This window comes from Herpailurus yagouaroundi, unplaced genomic scaffold, assembly GCF_014898765.1.
Source record: "Herpailurus yagouaroundi ecotype Mexico unplaced genomic scaffold, PumYag 77, whole genome shotgun sequence".
NCBI lineage: Eukaryota > Metazoa > Chordata > Mammalia > Carnivora > Felidae > Herpailurus > Herpailurus yagouaroundi.
Genome location: NW_024412388.1, coordinates 8,389,094 through 8,411,169, shown reverse-complemented (window position 1 = coordinate 8,411,169; position 22,076 = coordinate 8,389,094). Strand labels below are relative to the sequence as shown.

The 22,076-nt window shown below is 54.3% G+C and overlaps 1 protein-coding gene across 4 annotated transcripts in view; it reads right to left on the bottom strand.

Moving 5' to 3' along the window:
• Positions 1–21,676, bottom strand: part of DISP3 (dispatched RND transporter family member 3) — a 51,976-nt gene extending 30,300 nt beyond the window's left edge. For 2 of the 4 annotated variants that reach the window (XM_040461264.1, XM_040461290.1), the window contains exons 1-2: positions 21,278–21,675; positions 859–1,924 (exon numbers count right to left, since the gene is read on the bottom strand). In XM_040461264.1, coding sequence (XP_040317198.1) covers positions 859–1,921 — 1,063 coding nt within the window. In that variant the 5' untranslated portion in view covers positions 1,922–1,924; positions 21,278–21,675. Of the gene's footprint in view, positions 1–858; positions 1,925–13,986; positions 14,091–21,277 lie in introns of those variants that run through there. The other 2 variants (XM_040461283.1, XM_040461273.1) reach the window with 2 other exon arrangements.
• Positions 21,677–22,076: the final 400 nt, after the last annotated feature.

Below are 22,076 nucleotides of genomic sequence, written 5' to 3'. Positions count from 1 at the left end.
CACCCTGTCCTCCTTGCTAATCTCACTCCTTTCTAAGGAGGTGGCACTCCCCCTCAGGCTGCCTCCAGCTGTCTCAAATGGAACAGAGCAACGGTTTAAAGAACTCACTGCCCAAGAGCAGCAGTCCCCCAGACCTGCTCAGGCAGCCCCCAATAAATTCACATTTTATTTGCATGTGAACCTCACCTAATTCCAAGGCTCAGTCTTTGCAGCCCTTGAGTTCCACCTTTCCATTACAGTCCCCATTCATCTGCCTAGAATCCTGCCCGTGTGCCCCTTAGAAGGCACACCCAAGCACCCAAGCCCCACCCCACGACCATTCTCTAGCCCACCCCACCTTTCAAGTCTCATCCCTAAATTACTACAAACTAACCCCACCTTGGTCTCCCTTCAACTTGTCTCTCTCCCCTATCTTCCTCTGATTAGATGCCCGGTCCTCTAACCACACCTGGGTTTCCCTCTAACCAACCTCATGCCCAAGCCCTACCCCACCCATTCTTTAACTGGCCAGTTTCCCACAATCCAGGTCTGCACCTAAACCTTCCTTGCCTCTCTCAGATTCCATCTCACATCCTACCCTGCTGCCAGCCCTTCGCTGTATCACCTTCAGGTCACGCCCAGCAGGCAGCTCGATCCTGAGTCTGCCCACAGCGGAGTCCCACCCCATTCTCCTTCAGGTGTGAGTCCATGGCCAAATTTCCCATGGGTCTCTAAAGTACCTTCTCTAAATCTCATGAAGACCCGCCCTCAGCCTCACTGAGGCCCCGCCCCTTACAAGCCCCACCCACCCAAGGGCTCCACCCCTTACAAGGCTCTCCCCAGCAGGCTGTGTCCCCAGCCACACACAATTCTGCTCACCCCGGATGTCGGCCAGGTCCTGGCCCATGCCATCATAGTAGATCTTGCCGCCTCTCTCAGTGGGGAAGAAGTAGGTCATGAGCGAGCTGGGTGGGGAGCAGTAGGAGTAGGACCCTAGTGGAAGGTCCTTGAGCACCTCATGGGGTTTCCAGCAGAACTCCCGGAAGCCCGGGTGGTCCATGATCTTGCGCTCAATCTCGTGGATTGTGACCAGCCGCTCACTGGTGAAAATGTTGCGCTCTGCGTCGCCACGGGCCAGGAAAATGAGCTCAATGCGCCAGTGCGCATGCGTCTGGGTGTTGGCGCTCACATAAGAACGTGAGTAGTCCCAGCGCGAGGCACCCCTGCGGGCTCGGCTCTGATTGGCCGCAGCCACAGCACAGGGCAGGGTGCTGGGTTGGCACCGTCCATTCTTCTGCATCCCCTGGTTCGTTGGGCCTTCACTCTGGTTGGCTGCCAGATCCACCAGGGTTGGGGCCTCCCGCCGAAGACGCCCACTCCGATTGGCTGCGGGTTTCTGGTCTGCGGAAGTGTCAGGGGATATGCCTGGGCCACGCCTTGGGGCCGCAAAGACTGCCCGTGGGGGCCTGGTGACCGGTCGAGAGCGGTTGCCCAGATGCAGCTGCTGCAACTGCTCTGAGATAAGGCGCTGGAGCGTCTCAGAAGTGAAGTCAGCCAAGTCGCGCCGGTTGCGCCCCCAGGACCCAAACTGGGACTTAAGCGCCAGCGTGAGGGCATCAAAACGCTGGGAGGCCTCATGGTTGCGGATCTCAAAGGCGTTGTAGGAGATGTCAATGTCCAGCGGCGGGTAGTAGAGGAACATGAAGGCCGACAGCGCCATGGGGATGCTGCAGCCCAGGAAGAGCACCAGCCCTGCACAGCAGGGATTTGTGAAAGCCCAGCCCAGGGTGCTCCAGAAGCCCGAGGCAGGCGGCCGCCCTCCTTTCCCAGCTCGGGGCCCTGGCTTCTGGGCCCTGCTAAAGGCCTCACCGGTTGCTTCCTCCTCTTCCTGCTCCTCCTCTAGCCACACGTCTTGCAGCAAGGGGTCATCCTCCGAGTCCATAGCCTACAGGAGAGGGAGAGGGTCAGCAGGCTAGAGAGAAGGAGAAGACGGTGCCCTGTGGCTGCAGTCGCCCAGCCCTGGGTATTAGACCCGTCCACAAATACTGCGATGGAATTGCATCGCGTGGGCATGTAACTCAACTGAACTTCATCGCTTGTACACGAAACAAAGAAAAATATGTTACTGGTCCATCACCTCCCCCAACTAGATCTTGGCTTTCGAGGCCACAGGAAAGGGAGAATCACAGCCCGTTTGCAAACAGAAGAGACATTCCTCCCTGTGTAAGGGATACTGGGGCGGGGAGGGGGGGGGGGTGGACTCTGACTACACATGATTTCTCAACTTCCTCTTCATGCTTTGAATCTAGAACTCATGGCCAACAGGAGGCGTTACTCCACTGCCATCACTTCTACTTATAGTTAGCAACTCTAAAGTAGATCTCCCCTATGACCCAGCAATAGCACTGCTAGGAATTTACCCAAGGGATACAGGAGTGCTGATGCATAGGGGCACTTGTACCCCAATGTTTATAGCAGCACTTTCAACAGTGGCCAAATTATGGAAAGAGCTTAAATGTCCATCGGCTGACGAATGGATAAAGAAATTGTGGTTTATATACACAATGGAATACTACGTGGCAATGAGAAAGAATGAAATCTGGCCTTTTGTAGCAACGTGAATGGAACTGGAGAGTGTGATGCTAAGTGAAATATGTCATACAGAGAAAGGCAGATACCATATGTTTTCACTCTTATGTGGATCTTGAGAAACTTAACAGAAGACCATGGGGGAGGGGAAGGGGGAAAAAGTTAGAGAGGGAGGGAGGCAAACCATAAGAGACTCTTAAAAACTGAGAATTAACAGGGTTGATGGGGGGGTGGGAGGGAGGGGAAAGTGGGTGATGGGCATTGAGGAGGGCACCTGTTGGGATGAGCACTGGCTGCTGTATGGAAACCAATTTGACAATACATTTCATATGAAAAATAAATAAAGTACCTTCTGAAGTATCAGGGTAGGAGGAAAGAACGTGGTCTTTGGAATCGGAGTTTGGGTCCTGGTAAGATGAACGTTGGCAAGGCAGTAAACCTCTCTGAACCTCAATTCGTCATCTATAAAGAGGTGGCCACTCCTGCCTCACACAGTTGTGAGGAGGGCTGCAGTCTGGGTAGTATATTAGTTACTATCTGTCACATAAGCAGATTTCTTTGCTCCCCTCTGGGGGCTGTAATGTGCCTAGCGGTCGCCCATGGATGGGGCTGTGCCAGAGCTGTCATAGCTCTCCTCAAGAACTCTCAATAGCTCCCCACCCCCTCTTTGGGACACTGCAGCTGCAGCCACTGTTTGTCAGGCTCAGGCCACTTAACATGCAGCGCCAGCAACATCAAACCTTTGGGCACGAGCAGGGGCCAGGCATCTGTCTCCCCAAGACTTGGGCACAAGCAGCAGGAGGGCCTGGCAGGAGAGGGCAGCCCGGGCAGCCTGAGGACTCCTGCAGGGTGGCCCGAAGGCAGGAGGCCTTCCGGCATCCCCGGGCATGGCCTGTTCCCCTTGTCCCTCCTGTCCTCAGTTTGGACGGGGAGAGACTCATTATCCAGTTAGACGCCAGGCAGCGAGAAGAGGAAGCTAATTATACCAGAGCTGGCTAATTAATGCTGCCTTTCCTATTAACATTCTCTAGAGTGCTCCATTTCAATTAGACGGTCTGTCCGGGAAGAGAGGGGGCTGCCGTCAGCCCAGAGAAAGTGAGGAAGAGAGGGTGAGGGGAAGGAGGGAAACAGAGACAGAGAGGCAGGAAACGGGAGAGATGAGAGACAGAGACAGCTGGGAAAAGGAGACAGAGAGGAGAGGGGAATTGAGTGGGGGGTGGGCAGACAGAGATGCAAAAAGGGAAACAGAGAGGAGGGTGGGAGAAGAGGAGGGCAAAGCAGAAAACTTGAAAGGGAGAGAGGCCTGGAGGGGATGGGAACCGCTCCTGTAATATGCAAGAGTCCTATCCTGTGATGAGATCATTAAACTTCCCATTTGCGATGCCCTAAAGCATTCTGGCCGAGGGGACGCCATATGCTCCCAGGACCAATTTGTGTTAGCAGGAACTCCTGAGTGTGAACCAGAGGCAGCTCAGACTCACCCCATGTCCAAGGGTAGAACTAAGTCTGCATGTGGAGGTGGGGGCAGGTGGGAGCTTCGCCCCCACTCCCAGCCTTGGAAGGAGGATGCTGATGGCAATATGGTGGAGAGAGAGGGACAAAGGCCACTTCTGCCTCTTTTTCTGGGGTCCATCCACCCTGTCCCCAGCCTCAGCCTGCCTTTCAAGATGTATAGTTTACGGTATGTTGATATGTGAGCGGGGGTCCAAGGCCAGGATTCTGGGTCACGGCAGCACTTCCTGAGTGATTTGGGGGATCTTGCTGTTGCACCGGCGATGCCATTCCCTTCCTCAGGAGTCTAATCCATCTTTCAAGGTCTTGCTCAAGTGTCACCTCTGACAAGAAGCCTTCCCAGATCTGAAGCCCCCAGCGACCCATCTAAACTTCTCACCACACTTAGGGGGTACAAATTACTCAGGGACAAGGAGGGAGAGGCAATATAGTAGGACATTAAGAGCTAAGGCTTTGGAGGCAGACAGATCTGGATGTCGGTCCCAGCTATACAATTTAGAGCAGGCGGTGTATCCTTTCTGACCCTCAGTTTTCTCATCTATAAAATGGGGCTACCAGTAGTCATCATCACAGAGGTGATCAGATGATGTATACAGCAGGCTGACCACAGTGCCTGGTACATGTAAGTGCTTGGGAAATGACTGCTTCTGTTCTTTTATACTCTGCTCCTCCGCCAAGGCTGTGAACTGGAAGACTCACATGGCTCATTGCATTTGCCAAAAATGATCACAGCAATATCTTTCGTCTCATGTGCTTTTCTCATGGTATGACTGAGACTTCTCCCATCAAGAAGTAATGTCTGCATTCCTTCCCCTTGAATCCAGGAGTGTGGGGGCTGTGACTGCAGCAGAAGTGGCTCTGAGACTTCTGAGGCTTGGCAAATGGAGAGGTAAGCTTCCCCCCCTGGCTCTCTTGGGACGCTTTGTCCTTGGAGCCCAGCTGCCATGCGGAGAGGAGGCCCAAACTAGCACAAGCAGGGAGACCACATGCGGGAGCTCCTGCTGACAGCCGGCATCAACCATCAGATATGTGAGTAAAGACACCACCGGCCAAGGAGTAACCCAAGCCTTCGTGTCTTCCCGGCTGAGACCCAAGTACCATGGAGTAGAGCTAAGCCACTGTCTCTTGTACCCTGTCCTGACCCACAGAGTCCAGGAGCATAATACACTGGTTGTCATACATCACTAAGTTTGGGGGATGATTGATTACATACTAACAGTAACTGAACGATTATAATGGGTCCTGTCCCCTATGTTTGACTCTGTGCCCTGCAGACAATATTTTCTGGATTGAAGTGCCCAGAAAATTCTGCCTCCCAGTGAGAGCCCCATAGCCGGGTGGACATGAACTCCAAGAGAGCAGGGACTTGGCTGTCATGTTCCCTGCTGGGGTTCTGGGTTTCGGATAATTGTCGAATGAGGAAAGGTAAAGGAATCTCTGGAGAATCCGGGTTAGGTATTAGAACTTCCCCCGGGACAGAGGATGATCACCAAACAATATAAACATGCAGCCGAGAGTATGGTTTCTTCTGCCTGGGGTGGGGAGGATCTTGAAGAGGGTGAAACGGACAAACAAGAAGTGGACTCGATGAGTTCTTTGTCTCTCATGCCTCCCACCCCCACGCTTGTCTTCTCTACCTCTGGAAAGAAAAGCTGCCACGCGGGAAATGACACCAGATTGGTGGTTGACCACCACGGCTGCAGGCCTGGCTCAGCCATCAACTTTCTGTGTGGCCCTGGGCCTGTCCATCCGCTCCTGGGGCCCTGTCTCCCCCATCTGGCATTGGGATGGTAAAGCCTCAGGTCCCTCTAGTGGTGACTCCCGCCGAGCTGCAGAGAAGCCCTGGTCTGCAGGCCAGCGAGGGTGGGTGGGGTCTGAGAGACCCTCAGCAAACCCAGGGAGGCCTCAGCTGGCAGGTGGGGTCTGACAGCAGCACCTCAGTGGACAACCACCTCCTCGGGCTTTTCCACAGGGTGGGCAGCAAATTGCACATTTCTTTTCCCTTCTCAAATGATGAGAATTGATTAGCCGAGCAAGGAGCTCCAGCTGCTCCATGGAAAGGCACTAAGGACAGCTTATGAGGGACCCGTCATGAGCCGACTTCCATTATGCCTTCACGGTCTTCATCATGGTGGGCCTGCTCAGTGCCCAACGTCCTCTCTGCCCTCCCCTGTCTCTCTCTGTCTCTGTCTCTCCTACACACACACACACACACACACACACACACACACACTCAGAGATGGTCAGAATTGAACTCTGAGCCTCTCAGGTGCCCAGGAGACAAGGTGGAGACATCCACAAAAAAAGGTCTCCCTTCTCTTGGGGGAATCAAGAGGGGCAGGTGCCTGAAAGGGAATGGTAGGCCCTGGGGGGCCCAGAGTGAGGAACCTGGCCCAGTGTTAAGGGCCAGGTATGGGGCAATCCAAAGCCACATTTGAAGCATAATCTCAATATTATAACAGAAAAAAAAAAATTCCACATGCATTAAAAGAAAAAAAAAAAACACTTACAATGGTTATCTCTACTTTGGAGGATTATGGGTAATTTTCATTTTCTCCTTTATACTTGTCTATTTCCAATTTTTCTGCAATGATCAGGTGTAGCCTCACTTTTAGAATGAGAAAAAAAAACTTATTTAAAAATAGAATGTGTGTGTATGTGTGTGGAAGGGATTTTGTGAACAGCCTCCAACTCTTTGAGGAGTTAGGATAATAGGGCCTGGGAGGAGGGTTCTGTCCCCAAAGGAGAGCAAATGCGGAGGGGTGGTGACTGAGTTGCAGCAGGAGAGACCCTGGTTAGAAAACAGAAGGTTCTGGAAGAGAGGCAGCTGGCAAAGGCCAATGAGTGAGTGAATGTGGAAATCTCCTGTTCTCCTGAGAGAAAGAGAGGGGTCTTTTTTTTTTTTTAAGCTTATTTATTTTGAGAGAGAGAGAGAGAGAACAAGCAGGGGAGGGGTAGAGAGAGAAGTAGAGACAGAATCCCATGCAGGCGCCACACTGTCAGCGAGGAGCCCCAAGCGGGGCTCAAACCCATGAACTGTGAGATCATGACCTGAGTCAAAATCAAGAGTTGGAGGCTTAACTGACAAGCCACCCAGGTGACCCGAGAGGGTTCTTTAAAATGAACAGGGAGGGGCACCTGGGTGGCTCAGTTGTGTCTGACTTCAGCTCAGGTCATGATCTCACGGTCCGTGAGTTCAAGCCGCGCATCGGGCTCTGTGCTGACAGCTCAGAGCCTGGAGCCTGCTTCGGACTGTGTCTCCTTCTCTCTCTGCCCCTCACCTACTCGTGTTCTCTCTCTCTCTCAAAAATAAGTAAACATTAAAATTTTTCTTTAATGAACAGGGAGTAGATCATGTCCCAGAAGGGGCATCAGAGCACAGGCAGTCCAATCCCTTTGTCTTCCAGATAGGGACACTGAGACCAGGCAAAGAGAAGGGACTCACCCAAGGTCTTATTTCAGTGGCAGAGCCAGGACTCCGGCTTGAAGGAGTGCTCAGTCTGCTCCATCGGCAGATTCTGGGGGGACTTCTTGGCAGTCCCTGGGAGCCACCAGGTCCGGAGAAGACGGCACGTGCTCCCAAAGAGCCAAATAGGGAAGCAACTTTTAAGGTCTAGGGAAAGAGGCCTTCTTTAAGTCCCAAGCCAGATGGACCCGCTCCCCAGCCTGGACAGAATGGGGCTTTGGTGGGAGGCAATGTTGCCTCAAAGACCCCCTCGACCCAGTTCTTGCTCTCCTGCAGCATGGCTCCCAGGGATATGGCCCCACGCCAGAGCCTGCCTGCAGCGCTGGTTACAACGTCCCTCCTTCCCGTGATAGGTGGCAGAAACATTCCTTCTTCATTCCCTTATCCCAGCCAGACTACTAAAAGTCACATTAGACATGCAGATTCAACTTCAAATACATACATGTATATATAATTTAACGGCAATTAGGAGCTAATCAGCTTTTTCTTCCTGTCTCGGGGTGTTTTGCCTCCCTGGTGCGGCGCTGGTCCTCAGAAACATCTTGGGGTGTTTGATTCTTCTACCCTTCGGCTGAGAGATGTGCGTGCAAGTTCAAAATGAGACAGTTGGAGTTGAATGGTCCCATTCTCCCCTGACACTGAAGTGGGGGACATCATGTCCTTCTCTGCTTCCTGGTTCTGGGTCGGCGCCTTTGGGTGAATTCAGCTCATCTGAGGTGGAGAAGGGCGGACAGGAGAAGGGAGAGACCTCCTGGGCAGCAGTGTCCTAATGCCCTATCTGCTGATGCCCCATCTTCCCTCCAGATGCCCCAGCTATGTGCCTTCCATCCTGAATCCCCAGCCCTTCTCCAAGACCTGGGCACTCCATCTCAGGCCAGGAGGCTATAGGAGCAGTGGAGACATGGTGGTAAAATTGGGGCCAAATCACCCAGATGGGGTGAAGCTAAAAGCCCCACTAACTCACTACAGACACTCTGCCACCCATTAAGATAATCACAATCTAATAATTAGCTGTGTGTCTGCGAGGTCCAGGTACTCTCTCCACCCTCCCTCATACACCAGCCCTGCGAGGGAGGCAGTAGGAGCGTCCTCATTTAACAGAAGAATAAACAGAGAGGTTAAGTGACTCCCTTACGGTCACATAGCAAATAAGGGGTGAAACTAGAGTTTGAACCTCAGGTCTACGGATTCTGAAGCCCATGATCATTTCTGCATTCCAGGGGACCCGTCAGTTTCTTGAGAGCTGAGATGGCAATACCCATTGAAAAAACCCACTGCTCTTTAGCAAGCCTGCACCAGCACTGCAAGACCTAAAAATCACTCTGCTTTCAGTACCTGTCAGCTCAAGGCATGACTTAAAGGAAGTCCCCATCAGTCTCGGAAGCCTAGCCTTCCCTCCAATGGGAACACGGGTGTGTTGGTTACCTTTGTGTGGCTGGGCCATGGGATGCCCAGACGTTGGACCAAACATGATCCTGGATATGGAGCCTGAGGAAAGCAGAGGACCACCCCCCATAACGTGGGCCTCATCCCATCAGTCGAAGACCTGACTAGAATAAAAGGGCCGGGTAAGACGGGGCTTCTGCCGACTGCTAGAGCTGAAGCATTAGTCTTTTCCAGCCTTCAGACTCAGTCTCAGACATCGGCTCTTCCTGGGTCTCAAGCCTGCTGGATTTCGGACAGGAACTTACATCATCTGCTTCCCTGGTTCTCAGGCCTTTGGCCTCAGATTGGAACTACCATCGGCTCTCCTGGGTCTCCAGCTTGCTGCCTGTGGACCTTGGGATTTCTTAGTCTCCAAACTCATGTGAGCCAATTCATCTATCTATCTATCTATCTATCTATCCATCCATCAGCCTACATCCTATTTGTTCCATTTCTTTCTAACACAGTTTTCTCAGAGGGAAAGTGGGGGTGAGGCAGGAGCCCCATCCCAGCAGCTAGATCCTAGGGGTCTTCCTTCAAGAAGCCCCAAGTCCTACCCAGAATCTCAAATGAAAATGGCAAAAGAGCCAGGCAATGCCCTCCAAATCCATAGAGGGAGGGGCATGGTTGGGAGGCTCTCAGGGCGTGTCTGAACCCCTCCCTCAGCAAGAAGTTCCTCCATCTACCCCCCCCAACCGCCCCCTCCCCCAGCCCTGAAGAAACCTGGCTTTGCAGCTGTAGTTGAAGCTCGCACATGCCCCTACTCCCCTTCAGACCCCCTGCCCCTCAAGAAACACCACATCCTCATTAGCTAAATGTGCCAGCAGAGGGCAGGAAGTTCAGAAGGACACATGTGACCACTTCTCAGAAAGCAAATCTGGGCTTATTTATAGGGAGGCAGAAGGGGTGGGAGGGAGGGAGTCGGCAGGGGCTCTGCGGTGAGCCTGTCCAGGCCCCGTGTTCCCCAGACCGGGGCTGGCTGCGGAGACAGAGTACATGAAGGACAGCCGGCCTCCCGGGGTTGACAGCTGGTGAGGAAACTGGGCACTGACTCGCAAGCCCAACAGCTCAATATATATCAGGCAAACAAGCTTTGCTCTGGTCAATATATCACCCGGGGAATGTCTCAGCCAGCACCAGAGGAATCCAGTATTAATGGTCACCAGAGCATTGCCACCTTCCGCCGTTCTGTGTGTTCTCTCTAGTGGGCTCAGGGGAACAGAACCGGCCTCCCCCCAATGCTAAGAAGGATCTGGGGTACCAAGAGCATCAGGGCCTGATTTTGGTGGGGGGCAGTGGGGAGCTAAGCATGGATTTTGCAGTCAGATACACCTGGAGTCAGACCCTGGCTCTGCCGCTGGCTGGGCGCCTGGGGTTTCGGTTTCCCCATCTGTGAAATGGCGATGGTGACACCTGCTTACTGAGTCACACAGCTGCTGGTGCGATCAGTATGAGCTTCAGAGATGGGGAGAACCCTAAATCCGGCCCCGGCTCCTGTGCAGGGCTGTACATTGGCTGGAGCCACCTCTTTCATTCTCTACGACCTTGGCCCTCAGATGTTAACATGGGTCATTCACCAGGTGCACTTGTTCAAGTGCAAACTTCTGGGCCAGACACCAGATCCAGTCATTCAGACTCTCGGGGGGGGGGGGGGGGGGGGGGGAGCAAGGCCCAGGAATCTAGTGATACCACCTCCCCGGGTGATTCTGTTGCAGGTGGCCCGGGAGTATTCCTTGAAAGACTCTGCTGTCCTGGTCACCTTCCCCAGCTCCCCGTGGTTTCTTCTGGCAGGTGGTCTAGCCTTTGGCACTCCCTTTCCTGCGGCTCATGCTTGCCTCTCTGCAGGCTCACCACACCCCCGGGGGGCCCTGTGGATGGGCTCAGGGCTCACTCCTCTAAGCGCCTCTTCCTCCAGCCGTGAGGAGGGAAGAGATGACGGCATCTGGGCCAGGAACAGGACTTTACGTCCAGAGAGAGGGACACAGGCCGCCCAGATCTGCCAACCAGCTCTTCAACCAGCAGTGAAAGAAAACAGCAGGCCAAGGGCTTACTCTCTGGCAGAAGCTGTGGGAGGGGCCTGGGCAGGGAGCTTCGCATCCACCAGGCACTGCCGTGTGCCCAGCACTGGGCACTTTACTTATGTCCTCTCTGGTCCAGCCTCAGCTCTATGAGGCAGTGTGCAGGGGTGGCGCGGGGATCCGGGCCTCTGCAGGCCCAATGTCAGAGCCCATCATTTTAGCCTCTGTGCTCTACTGCTAAGAGGGATTCCACCCAGACTGCCCCACTCTACACCTCTTGCCCCTCCCCCACACCTCTTGCCGCCTAGGAACTCAGACCTCATAGCCCAGACCCATCAGTCCGGACTCCTGGAGCCCTCCAGGTGACCTTGGCATCTCTGAAGAAGAGGCAATGAAAGCTTAATAAAACCAGCAACACTTACAGAGGCCGTAAAATACAGCCAGGCCCCCAGGCGTTCCTTGCTTGAAGGGTCAGAAGGTTCCTGAAAACCCTCACTACATGCTCTGGCCAACCTGTCTGCCTCCCACCACCTCTTCCCCATTCCCTGGTCCCAAGTCCTGGCTGCCGTCTGGTCTTCAGTGTCCACAGGGCCCAATAGCCAATCAGCTCCCCAGCCCCAGACCGCTAGGTTAATAAAAAATAAAAAGATTCCCACAAAACACGACCAATAACCATGGCCATAAAAGCCAAATTGGATTCCTTCGTGGATGATGAGCTTGGGGTCCTTCTCTGTCTCCGAGACCTGATTAACAAATATGTAAAACGATTCCCCTATCATCTCTGGCTCCAGCCAGCTCTCCCTGCAGCTCCAAGCTCAGGGACAAGGAACGAGGCAGAAGCGGGGGGATGTGTATCTAGGGCAGAAGAAGTGGCCCTCTGGGCCTCGGCACTGGCCTGCTGTGTGACTCAGAACAAGTCACTTAATACCTCTGGATGGCGGTCCCCCACCTGGGGAGAGACGCTCTCACACCCTCACCCTTTGTGTTCTCGGCCTCTGCCCAAGAGGGGGACACAAAGGAAAGGCAGAGGGCTGCCCTTCACCCCATCCAGAAGCTGTTGTATGACTGGGGGAGGGGGAAATGCTGGGAGGGTCCTGCTCTGACACCAGCCAAGCAGTACGTCCTAGGTGCCATCAGCTTTGCTGGGACACAGCAGGTGGCCGGCCACCTGTCAGTAATCAGCTCTGGGGGAGGCTTTGGAAACTGTATCCCTTCCCACCCCCCACCCCCCCCCAGAGCCCCCAGACCACATCTGTGGGCCCAAGGACATTGCAAGACCCTTCTCAGCCCCACACCACAAAAGACAAGCATGGAGGTAAATCGGAACACAAAAGATAAAAAAGCACATAATACGAAGTGCTCAGACCACAGAGAGGCCACCACGACTGGCTTGGGATGGAGCTCCAGGGAGGCTGTACCCCAGCCTGACTGCCAGAAAAAAAACAGGGAGAGCCCTTAGGGTAAATGTCCCCTCTGAGCACTCCGAGCTTCCCCAGCCCCTGCTGCTGACGCTTGCGGAGGGCCAAGGAGGCCAGCACCGGCCGAAAGCAGAGGAAGGAGATGCTGGACGCTGCTCAGACCCTGCGTCCCCAAGACAGAGCCAGCCCTGCCCCTGCCCCTCACATCCTGGGGGATGCATCTACGCAGCATCTTACAGCTTGTAGATCATTTTCACATGGGGTTTCAAGTCCTAGGACTTATTTTCAATTTGCAAACAAGAACTGAGGCTAAAAGAAGTAAAGGGATTTCTTTGAACCGGATTTCTGATAAGCTTGGCACTCTCCTCACTATATTGGACTTTATTTGAGCCTTACATGTTTGAAACTCTCCGAGTTCTGGAATCAGCCCTCCTGATCCCTGCTGGTGCGCACACAGGTGAGCGCCTTCTCCATCTCCCTCGGTCTTTCTCAGGGTCCGCACCCCCTGCCCCCCAAAGAGTCATCCTGGCCACAGCCTAGGCACAGCTCAGGCCCCAGGGAAGGGAGGAGAGGAGCATCTGGGACTAGCAAGTGAGTTCATCAACTTGAGTGTCTAGGTAGAAATGCACCTTCAGTGCCCACACCGGTCAGTGGCTCCGGGGAAGGGCTTCCTGGCTACACTGATGATGACAACTCGGGTGCCTATAGTGGGGAGTGGCACAGAGGCCCCCGACAGGGTGGGGAGTCTGACACGGGCTCTCGGCCTCACCCCACACCCTGTGATGGTGCAGCTGTCTACAGAGACAGGAATTAAGAGTACACGCTGAGCAGGCAGAGCAGAGGGCCCTGGGATAAAGAGCAGATCTCTAAGCATCCTTCCTCAACTCCGCTGCCTTTCCCAGGAGATTCTGGGCCCCAGCAACTGGCTGTGGCTCCCAGCTGTGGGGACCACAAGAGACCCCAGTGAAGTTACCTGGACTCAAGAATCCCAGTCCCTTTCCACCCCACACCACCCCTGCTCAGTGGTGCAGTATCACCCTAAGTCAGTGGGAATCCCCACCCCAAATCCTTCCACAGTAACGGAGCTCTGTCTCCTCCTTGCTTGTGATCTCAGGCTAGTCTTCCTTCCTGGGTCTCAGTTTGCCCTTTGTCAAGTGGGAGGGCTGGGCGCACTGAGCTTTTAGATAACTTCCAGTTCTGTCATTTGGAGACCCCAAAAGGCCAGGACACAGAAGTGTGACAAGTGCACATCAGCTGTGCAGCCTCTGGGTTTCAATCCCTGCCATGGCCAGGAGCCAGAGGACACCTGTGACTGGAGGGTCCTGCAGAATGGGATGGGGGTGGGGCATGCAGTGAGGGGCCAAGGTTCAAGGACTCAGCCTATCTCTCCCTGATCCTGTGCTGAAGGGTGTTCCAGGGGACAAGAACAGGTCCCTTCCCTTTGTCAGTACTTGGGGTCAGGCTCTGCCAGATCAAGGTCCTGGCTGTCAAAGTCTGCCAGCCCCACTTACCAATTCTACATTTACCCATTCATTCATTCATTCATTCATTCATTCATTCATTGTCTTAATTCATTCACCTGATGGTGCTTGCTGTAAAATAAAGAGTTTCCGGGGCACCTGGGTGGCTCAGTTTGTTAAGTGTCCGACTCTTGGTTTCCACTCAGGTTATGATCTCACAGTTCATGAGTTCAAGCCCCACATCAGGCTCTACAATGACAGTGTGGATCCTGCTTGGGATTCTCTCTCTCTCTCTCTCTCTCTCTCTCTCTCTCTCTCTTCCTCTCCTGCTCTCTCTCTCTTTCTAAAAAATAAATAAATAAATCTTTTAAAAAATGGTTGAAACAGTAAATTAAAACTAAACTAAAGACTTTCTGTTAAATTACCTTTATCTTGAACTCCTTTTCTCCAGAAGACTCTATGAACCTTCCCACCCCGGATCTATTCTCATGGTCATTAATGCCCAAGAGTACCTCTTGGCTGACATGTTCCTGCTCATCACAAATTCCTGGCTCTGTTACATCTGCTCAAAGCCTCTGGAAAACAGGGTTAGAAAATCAGGAGCCCTTGCAAGGAACGTGCAGATGTTACTAGCCTGCAGTGTTCTTCACCAGTCAGCTTCTCCCCAGCTTCTTCAGTTGAAGAAGGGAAGGAGGGGTCTTCTCCTCTGGCCGCTGACACTTTTCCAAAGCCTGACTTCTCTCTAGCTTAGCCTAATGTGTCTCAGGCCTGGATGGCAGAGAGGAACCAAAACCAACATCCTGCCTTTGTGAAGCCACAAGATGATGCTTTAAAACCAGCAAATACTTTTCACCCAGGGATCTCGCACATGCAGTCATATCCAGAGGGATTTGAGTCCCAGCTGTGTCTACATGGCATGAAAAGGGGAAACATCTGGAAGAAAGGCAGGCAAGTCCCGCCAGGCTGCCAGATGTGGCATGCATATGGACATCTGAAACATGGCCCGCTTGGCTGTTTGGCAGTCAAGAAGCAAGTGGTCAACCCATGTCACCCTGTCAACCGGGACACGGCCCCAGTCCATACGTACAAGTTACTCAGATTACTGAAGGATCCGAAAAGTATTTTGGCTGCAATCTTTAGAGACCTACATCAAGATAAAGGCCAAAGAAGGGCCTTGATCATCATCTGGGGTCAGTGCTGAGCCCAGCTTGCCTGTGTCTCAAGCGCCATCACTCACCAGCAACTTGCTTTGTCTCTCCGTGCCTCACATTTCTCATCCTTAAAATGAAATAATAATAGTAATGCTTTGGGGTGCCTGGGGGGCTCAGTCGGTTAAGCGTCTGACTCTTGATTTTGTCTCCGGTCATGATCTCACAGTTCGTGGGTTCGAGCCCTATGCTGACAGCACGAAGCCTGTTTAGGATTCTCTCTCTCTCTCTCTCTCTCTCTCTCTGCCCCTCCCTGGCACTCTCTCTCTCAAAATAAATAAAAAAGCTTTAAAAAAAGGAAAATCCTTTTAAAAAAATAATAGTAATGCCTTCATAGGGCAGGTATGAGGATGAAATTATAACACCCATTAAGCTCTAAGCCCAGTGCCTGGCAAGCAGTAAACATTCCAAATATGTTGGCCATGATTAGAATCACTGTCATCAGGGCTCCTGGATGGCTCAGTTGGCTGAATGTCTGACTTTGGCTAAGTCATGATCTCACGGTTCGTGAGTTCGAGTGCCGTGTTGGGCTCTGTACTGACAGCTCAGAGCCTGGAGCCTGCTTCGGATTCTGTGTCTCCCTCTCTCTCTGCCCCTCCCCTGCTCATGCTCTGTCTCTCTGTCTCTCTCTCTGTCTCTCTCAAAAATAAATAAATATTGAACTAACCAAATTTTTTAAAAAAAGATTCATCATCATCATCATCATCATCATCATCATCATCATCAGACGGGTCATTCTGCAGAACTCTCCCAGCTAAGAACACAAGAAACCATCCCCAGGACAGTGCAAAGGCCAGTATGGGAGGGAGGGACACATACTTCTCCCCCCAAACATCCAAGGACCGCCAGTTTGCCAAACCCTTTGCCCAGCTCAGCCCCATTTAAGCCACCTTCCCCAGAGACAAGGAGATCTCTCCACATTCTGCTCCATGATAGGAATAGCTTCCAGCCGGCAGTCATGTGTCCTCTAGTAACAAGGTTTGGCAAAGGACATGTCTTCCAGGTGCCAGTATGTGTGTCGGATGCCTCGGGCAGATGGTTGGGCGGGGACAAGCTTTCTCTACATCCCATCTTCCACCAAGACATCATGCTAGGAAGAGCACCCAGGTGTGCTGTGGGCACCACCGGTGGGAAACTTTCCTCCTGACCCTGGAATGACTGCTTATTTGGATCATGTCCTGTGAACCCCAAAGGACAGACACCTGGGTTCCTCTTCTGCTTCTAGTGGGGGACCTAGAGGAGCCATCACTTTCACCCATCACCTCTGCTCCAGGGAGGAGACGCCAGGCGAGGATGGGAGACTCTGGTGAGCCCTCCAAGGACAGAGACAGGCTTTTCCACTTCTGCACCCAGTGCCTGGTGCACAATGGGTCTGCACAATGGGTCTGCCCAGGCAGACACTTGTGGGATTGCAGGAATAAGGAGATGGCTTTTTCTTGTAGAGGAGGGTTCAGCCTCTTCAAACATTAGCACAGCACCTGGCACATGGTCAGCGTTCTGTATTTGCTAGTGTTGTTGTTCATGATGATGCATAGGTGGGGACCTGGGCAGGTCGGCAGGGTCAGGTTTGAGCTGGGGGTGCAGGGTGTGGGGGAGAGGACTTGGTGCGAAATGCAGTGAAAGCCAGCTGCATTTCACCCCTGCAGTTGGAAGAGAAGTATTATCTTTACCGCCTGTATCGGCTCAGCTCCTTTTCTGAGGCCACTTGGAGGCTTCCCATACTCAAGGCGGCCAGCCTGGCTCCCTGGCGTTTGGGCCTTACCACCAATGTGCTGCGTGATGCTGGGTAACCCACCCCCTCTGAAGTAACCTCCCCATCGGTAGCCCTGGCATGTCACAGAGGTCAACCGTTTTCCTAGTCCAAGCCTCACCGGGGGCTCCTGCCCGAGCCCCTCCACAGGCAGACAGGTTTGGGCTCCCATGGTTGGTGACAATCCAAGATGCAAAGGCAAAGCCCCCAGTCCCAGCCCTGGAAACCCATCCTCCCTGAGACAGGGCCAGAGCTAAACTCAGGGGACAGCCCTGAACCTTTCACCCTTGGTGGGGCCAGCAGAGGAATTTACATTCTTTTCAAAACCATCATGTAAATGGTTTCTTGACAAAAACCATTCATTCAGTGAATGAATGAATGAATGAATGAATGAATGAATGAATACCAGAAACAATGCAGAATCCTGGCCAAAGTAGGGTCTTTTGCTTCATTTGATTAAAATCTGACCCCAGTGTGGCCTCTTTTAGGTTTACAGCTTTAGGAAAGCTTCTTCACTTCTCTGAACCTTGATTTTCCCATATATTAAATGGGAATAATGATCCGTACTCCACGAGAGATGCTTACAAGGTTAAGCGAAATAGTATCTATACATGCTTAGTAGGTAATCCGCAAACGGCAGCCTCATTATCAGCATTGTTATTCTCAGCCTGCTGCTCCGTTTGTAAGGCAGAGGACTGAGGCCATTAGCCTTGAATGATGCCCATTTCCAAAGAGCTCTGATGAGCCTACAGACACACATTAATTGCGGCCCTCCCACCCGTGTGCCTTCCAGCTGGAAGGAGCAGAAGCCGCCGTCTGGTCTCTCCGTGGCCAGGCAGGGAGCTCACTCACCAGGGGAGGCTCGGCCACCTTCTCTGGGCTATCCCGGCAGCACCCGTGCCTCTGGCTTTTGTCGAGCAGCTGGAGTGTGAGCCGCACTGTCTGCCCGTGAAATGCGACTTTCAGAAAACATGCATATTTGTGAGTTGGTGCATGTTTCTATTTCGGGCCGACACTGCCCTCTTTATTTATTTTCCCTGGGCTTTGCATTTGGAACCCAGCTTGGAAGGGTGTTTTGACAGACTTTGACACCGCTGTGGCTCCTCTGGCAGGAGACATGCTCTGGTGGGGAAGGAGGATTTAAAACGACAATCTTTCTCTCAGCTAGGGTCCATTGACAATCAGACACTCCTGCCTCCTGGCCCAGCCCTGGGTTTCCACATATTTGGGTGGGGGGGCGGAGTAGAAGAGATACAGGTGGGGAAACAATTTCAAAGAGGGGGAAGAAGCCCAAAGAGACTAATCATCGAGCTTCCAAAATCATAATAACACGGCCGTCATTATCAACACCAGTAATGTTACTATCAACTGCTGTCACCACCACCACCACCATTTTTGGGTTCCTATTTTTATGACTGACAGTGGGCTGGAAGACTGCCCTTAGGGAAACCACCTCATCTTTCAGCATCTCACTGTGCTCATCTGTAAAGGTGATTTTGCAGTACTCAGCTCATGGGGCTGTAAGAAGTGGCCGCTCAGTCAAATGGCAGCAGTGACTGTCTTGCCTCCTGGTCTCAGATCTTGGCCAGCTGCCCACGGACAGCCGACTTGGTCAAGTCTTAGGGATTTGGGGCTGATTGCCAAGACCCTACCAACCAGGCAGCCTTCTAAAGCTGCTCTCAGCTAGTCCCCTCTCTGTGGTCATTTACAAGCAGCCCAGAATTGACCTTAACTCAAGGAGGAAGGACCTTCGCTCAGACAACTCCATCTGCCTTTGGATGACCAGGTGAGTGGAAGGGGTGATGAAGAGACCAGAGAGTTGTTTAAATGCTTAAACTGTCAGACAAAAGAGCCTAAACCATGATTCCAAGGCTCTGAGGGGCAGGAGGTCCAGGCTTAAGTTCCTCCGTTTCTACTCATTCATTCATTCATTCATCCACTAAGCATCGGCCAGCAGAATCAGTGGTTCACGTAGAAGACATACTGACAGGGGAATCAATGTCTGCCCCAATGGCGATTGCACTTCAGCAATGTGACCTCAAGAAAATTACTTGACATCTCTGGCCCTATAAAGGAAATCATCTTAACATCCACTGCTCAGGAGACAGAAAGAATTCACCAGTGGTGGGTGCTTTGGGCAGGGGGGAAGGTACCATAACCCCTGAGGTTAGAACCATGGTTTCAATCCCACCCGCACTCAAGAGTGAGTCGATGTTCCACATCACTAGGACCAAACAGGGACTCTTGAGGGTCCCTTCAGCCAGCCCTGCACCGATGGGAAGCCTGAGGCTCAGGGAAGGGAAGTAACTTGCCCAAGAACACACTGGGAGACTGTGGCCAAGCTGAGACTAGAACCCAGGTCTCCCCACTTCCACTCCAGTGGTTCTTCTACCACATCACACTGGGATGCTTCCTCTTCCAACAGAGTTTCTGGAGTTTAAGGGCAATAGCAGAAGAGGTATCAAAGGGCAAGCCAGAGCATGGGTACTGGATGCCTCAAAATCCCCATGGAGTGAGGGTTTGCTGTGATTCCACAACAGAGGAATCCCAGCCTGTTGGAGAGACTGCGGAGGCTCTGGGGCATCCAGTCCTAGAAACATCCCCAGGGAGGGGCTGGAAGCGGCTGAGGCCATGGGCAGGGAGAGGGGTGCTGTCAGCCTTTCAAAGGGAGGGGAGTGGAGGCATGGAGTCTGCCCAGAGAATGGAGTCAGCTCCTCCTAAGGGTCATCTGTGTCCATATGGGAGCAAAGAGTGACTGGATCAGACCCAGGCTGAAGGAAAGTTGGGGAGAGAGTGAAGGAAAAGGGGGGGGGGGAGACACATGGGAGAGGAGAACAGAGCAGGGAAACAAAGAGAAAGTGCAAGCAAAAAATGATGCAGAAAGAGGGGTGTGTACTCTGGTTGTAGGAGATTTGTCTGGAGTACATTTGAGGGAGGGGAGCAGGCATGGGGGCGGTGAGCAAAGCAAAATGGATTCTGAGGCTAAAACCAAGATTCTGTTAAGGCCAGGCTTCTGCCCAGATTCCACTGGGCCACAGCCTCTTCCTTCCATTTGGCAGATACCGGGTTTTCTGCTCAGGTCTGCATTGGTGGGGGGGGGGGGGCGGGGGGGAAAGAGGGGGGAGCTGCTCCTCTACCCCACCCCCCACCCCACCCGGAAGTGTGTGTGTGCACGGGGAGCCCAAGCAGCTCTGTGAATCGCTGGGCACCCCTGTGAGCACCCAGGGGTTGAGCTCCGGAGTCTGGGGCTTAGTAAGATGTTGGGGAACAGCAGGATCCGGAGTGAAGATGCCCGCCTGGATGCTCGTGCTTGTGGGGAGACCTGAGTGTGTCCACGTGCGAGTGGATCTTCCCTCTGTGTGTGGGCTGTGAATGGATGTATGTTTGCGTGAGTGGACTATGAATCTGTGTGGGGATTGTTTGTGGTCTGTAGATTTGCGTGGGTGTGCGCATGGACTGTGGGTCCGTGAGCTTGAGCGGGGGTTGTGGGTCTCGGAGGCCGCCTCGCGGCGCTGTCCGCGGTGCTGACCCGGGGCTTGGATGGGAGGGGACCTGCGCCCAGCCTCAGGGGGACCGCGGGAATCTGGCGCCGGCTGTGTAGCAGACAGGAGCCGAGGAAAGGAAGCCTCCAAGTCTTTCTTGGAGGCGCCTTCTTAGTCCACCTGCGGGTCCCCCCCCCCCACCCCCGGGGGAGTTGGGAAAAGTTCTGCCAGCGGCGGGGTTGGCTCGGGGGACTCCGCGCCAATCGCACCAGGAATCTTACCCCAACCCTCCGCGCCGCTACGGCCCCGCTGCCCACCGCACCTCCACCTTCACTCGCGTTCTCGGCAGGGCACGGGGCTCCCCTATCGCGCTCGGCTTCCACCGCCTGCCCGGTCTGCCCCAGAGCTCCCGCGCGCCCGGCTGGACCTGCAGCCAGGTTCATTGCTTTCCAGGACTCGGGAAACGTCTGGGTGAAAGCATGAGTGCGCTAAGGTAGGGAGTGGATGGAGAGGAGGCCAGTCACCTTTTATCCCTCCCACTCTAGCCAGGCCGAGAGCCGGATCCGGGGCGGCTTCAGACTGACTCAACTTTTACGGAATCAGTCATCCACCCGCGAGGACGAGCAGGGGGCCGGAGAGTGAAGCCTCCCGGGAGATCGGAAGCCTCGCCCGTTATGGACCTCAAACTGGCCCGTGCAGAACGAAGCTGCTCCGGCCCCGTGAGGAGTTGGTGCGGAGCTGGAGCCCGGCCACGGGGGGCCAGCTCCGGGCTCTGCCCACTACCGGCTGGCTTTCCCGGCGGGGGCGGGGCGCCAAGGCCTGCACCCAGGGCTGGTTGGAGAGCGAGAGAACTTCACACACAGCCCCGCGAAGGCCGGGGTGGGAGCGGCGCGGAGGGCTTGTCCCTTCCTCCGAGCGATGCATCCCCCCAGCCCCGACCCGGATGGCGCCCAGGGGCAGTCGCACTCACCTCGGCTGGCCAAGCTGGGCTGGCTGAGCCGCGGGCGCGGGAAGGAGGCGCACCGGAGGGGCCGGGGGCTGCGGCCACCCCGCCGTGAGGACTTGTCCCCTCGCGGAAGTCGCAGGGAGATGCTCTTCGTAGCTGCAGGAGGCCCGAGTTCCCCGCTCCGCTCCAGAGAGCGCAGACCGCGCACAGCCTAGCGCTGAGACTGGTCCCCGGCGCGCAACCCGAGCGCTCGGCGCCGCCGCCGCCTTTTATTCGCCGCCCGCCTTTGTTTGGGTCCCGGCTCCTACCACGGGGTATGGGGGTGTCGGGCGCAGGCTCTAGAGCCGCGCCGCCTCCTAGCCACTGGCGCCTCAGGCCTCCACGCCGCCTGGCTCTGCGTCAGTGGCCGGCAAGGGCCTGCGCTCCGCCGCGCACTGCTGTCCCTGGAGCCCGCCGCCAGGCGCCGCCGTGGCCGCCGTTCCCCCTGCGGGAGCCGCGCGGTGGTACAAGCGGGCTCCCATTGCCAGCGGGCGGGGCTGCGGGTGGCGCAGCGACCCCTGGGGGTGGGTCCACGCCTCTGCAAACGGCCCAGGCTCTGCCTCCTGCCCCGCCCCCAAGTTTCGTAGGTTCCCAGGTCTCTTCCCCCCGTCTTCGCTCCTCTCCCAGTCCTCGCAGCTTTGGCAGATCACCAGCCGCCTGGACACTCTAGGGCGTCCCCGGGTCTCCTCCGGAGGGAGCTGCCAAACTCGGGCTCCTGGCGCCGTCCCTTCTTCCCTCCTTCTCCATTCACCTCTCTGGCACCAGAGCCCAGAGCCACGCCAGC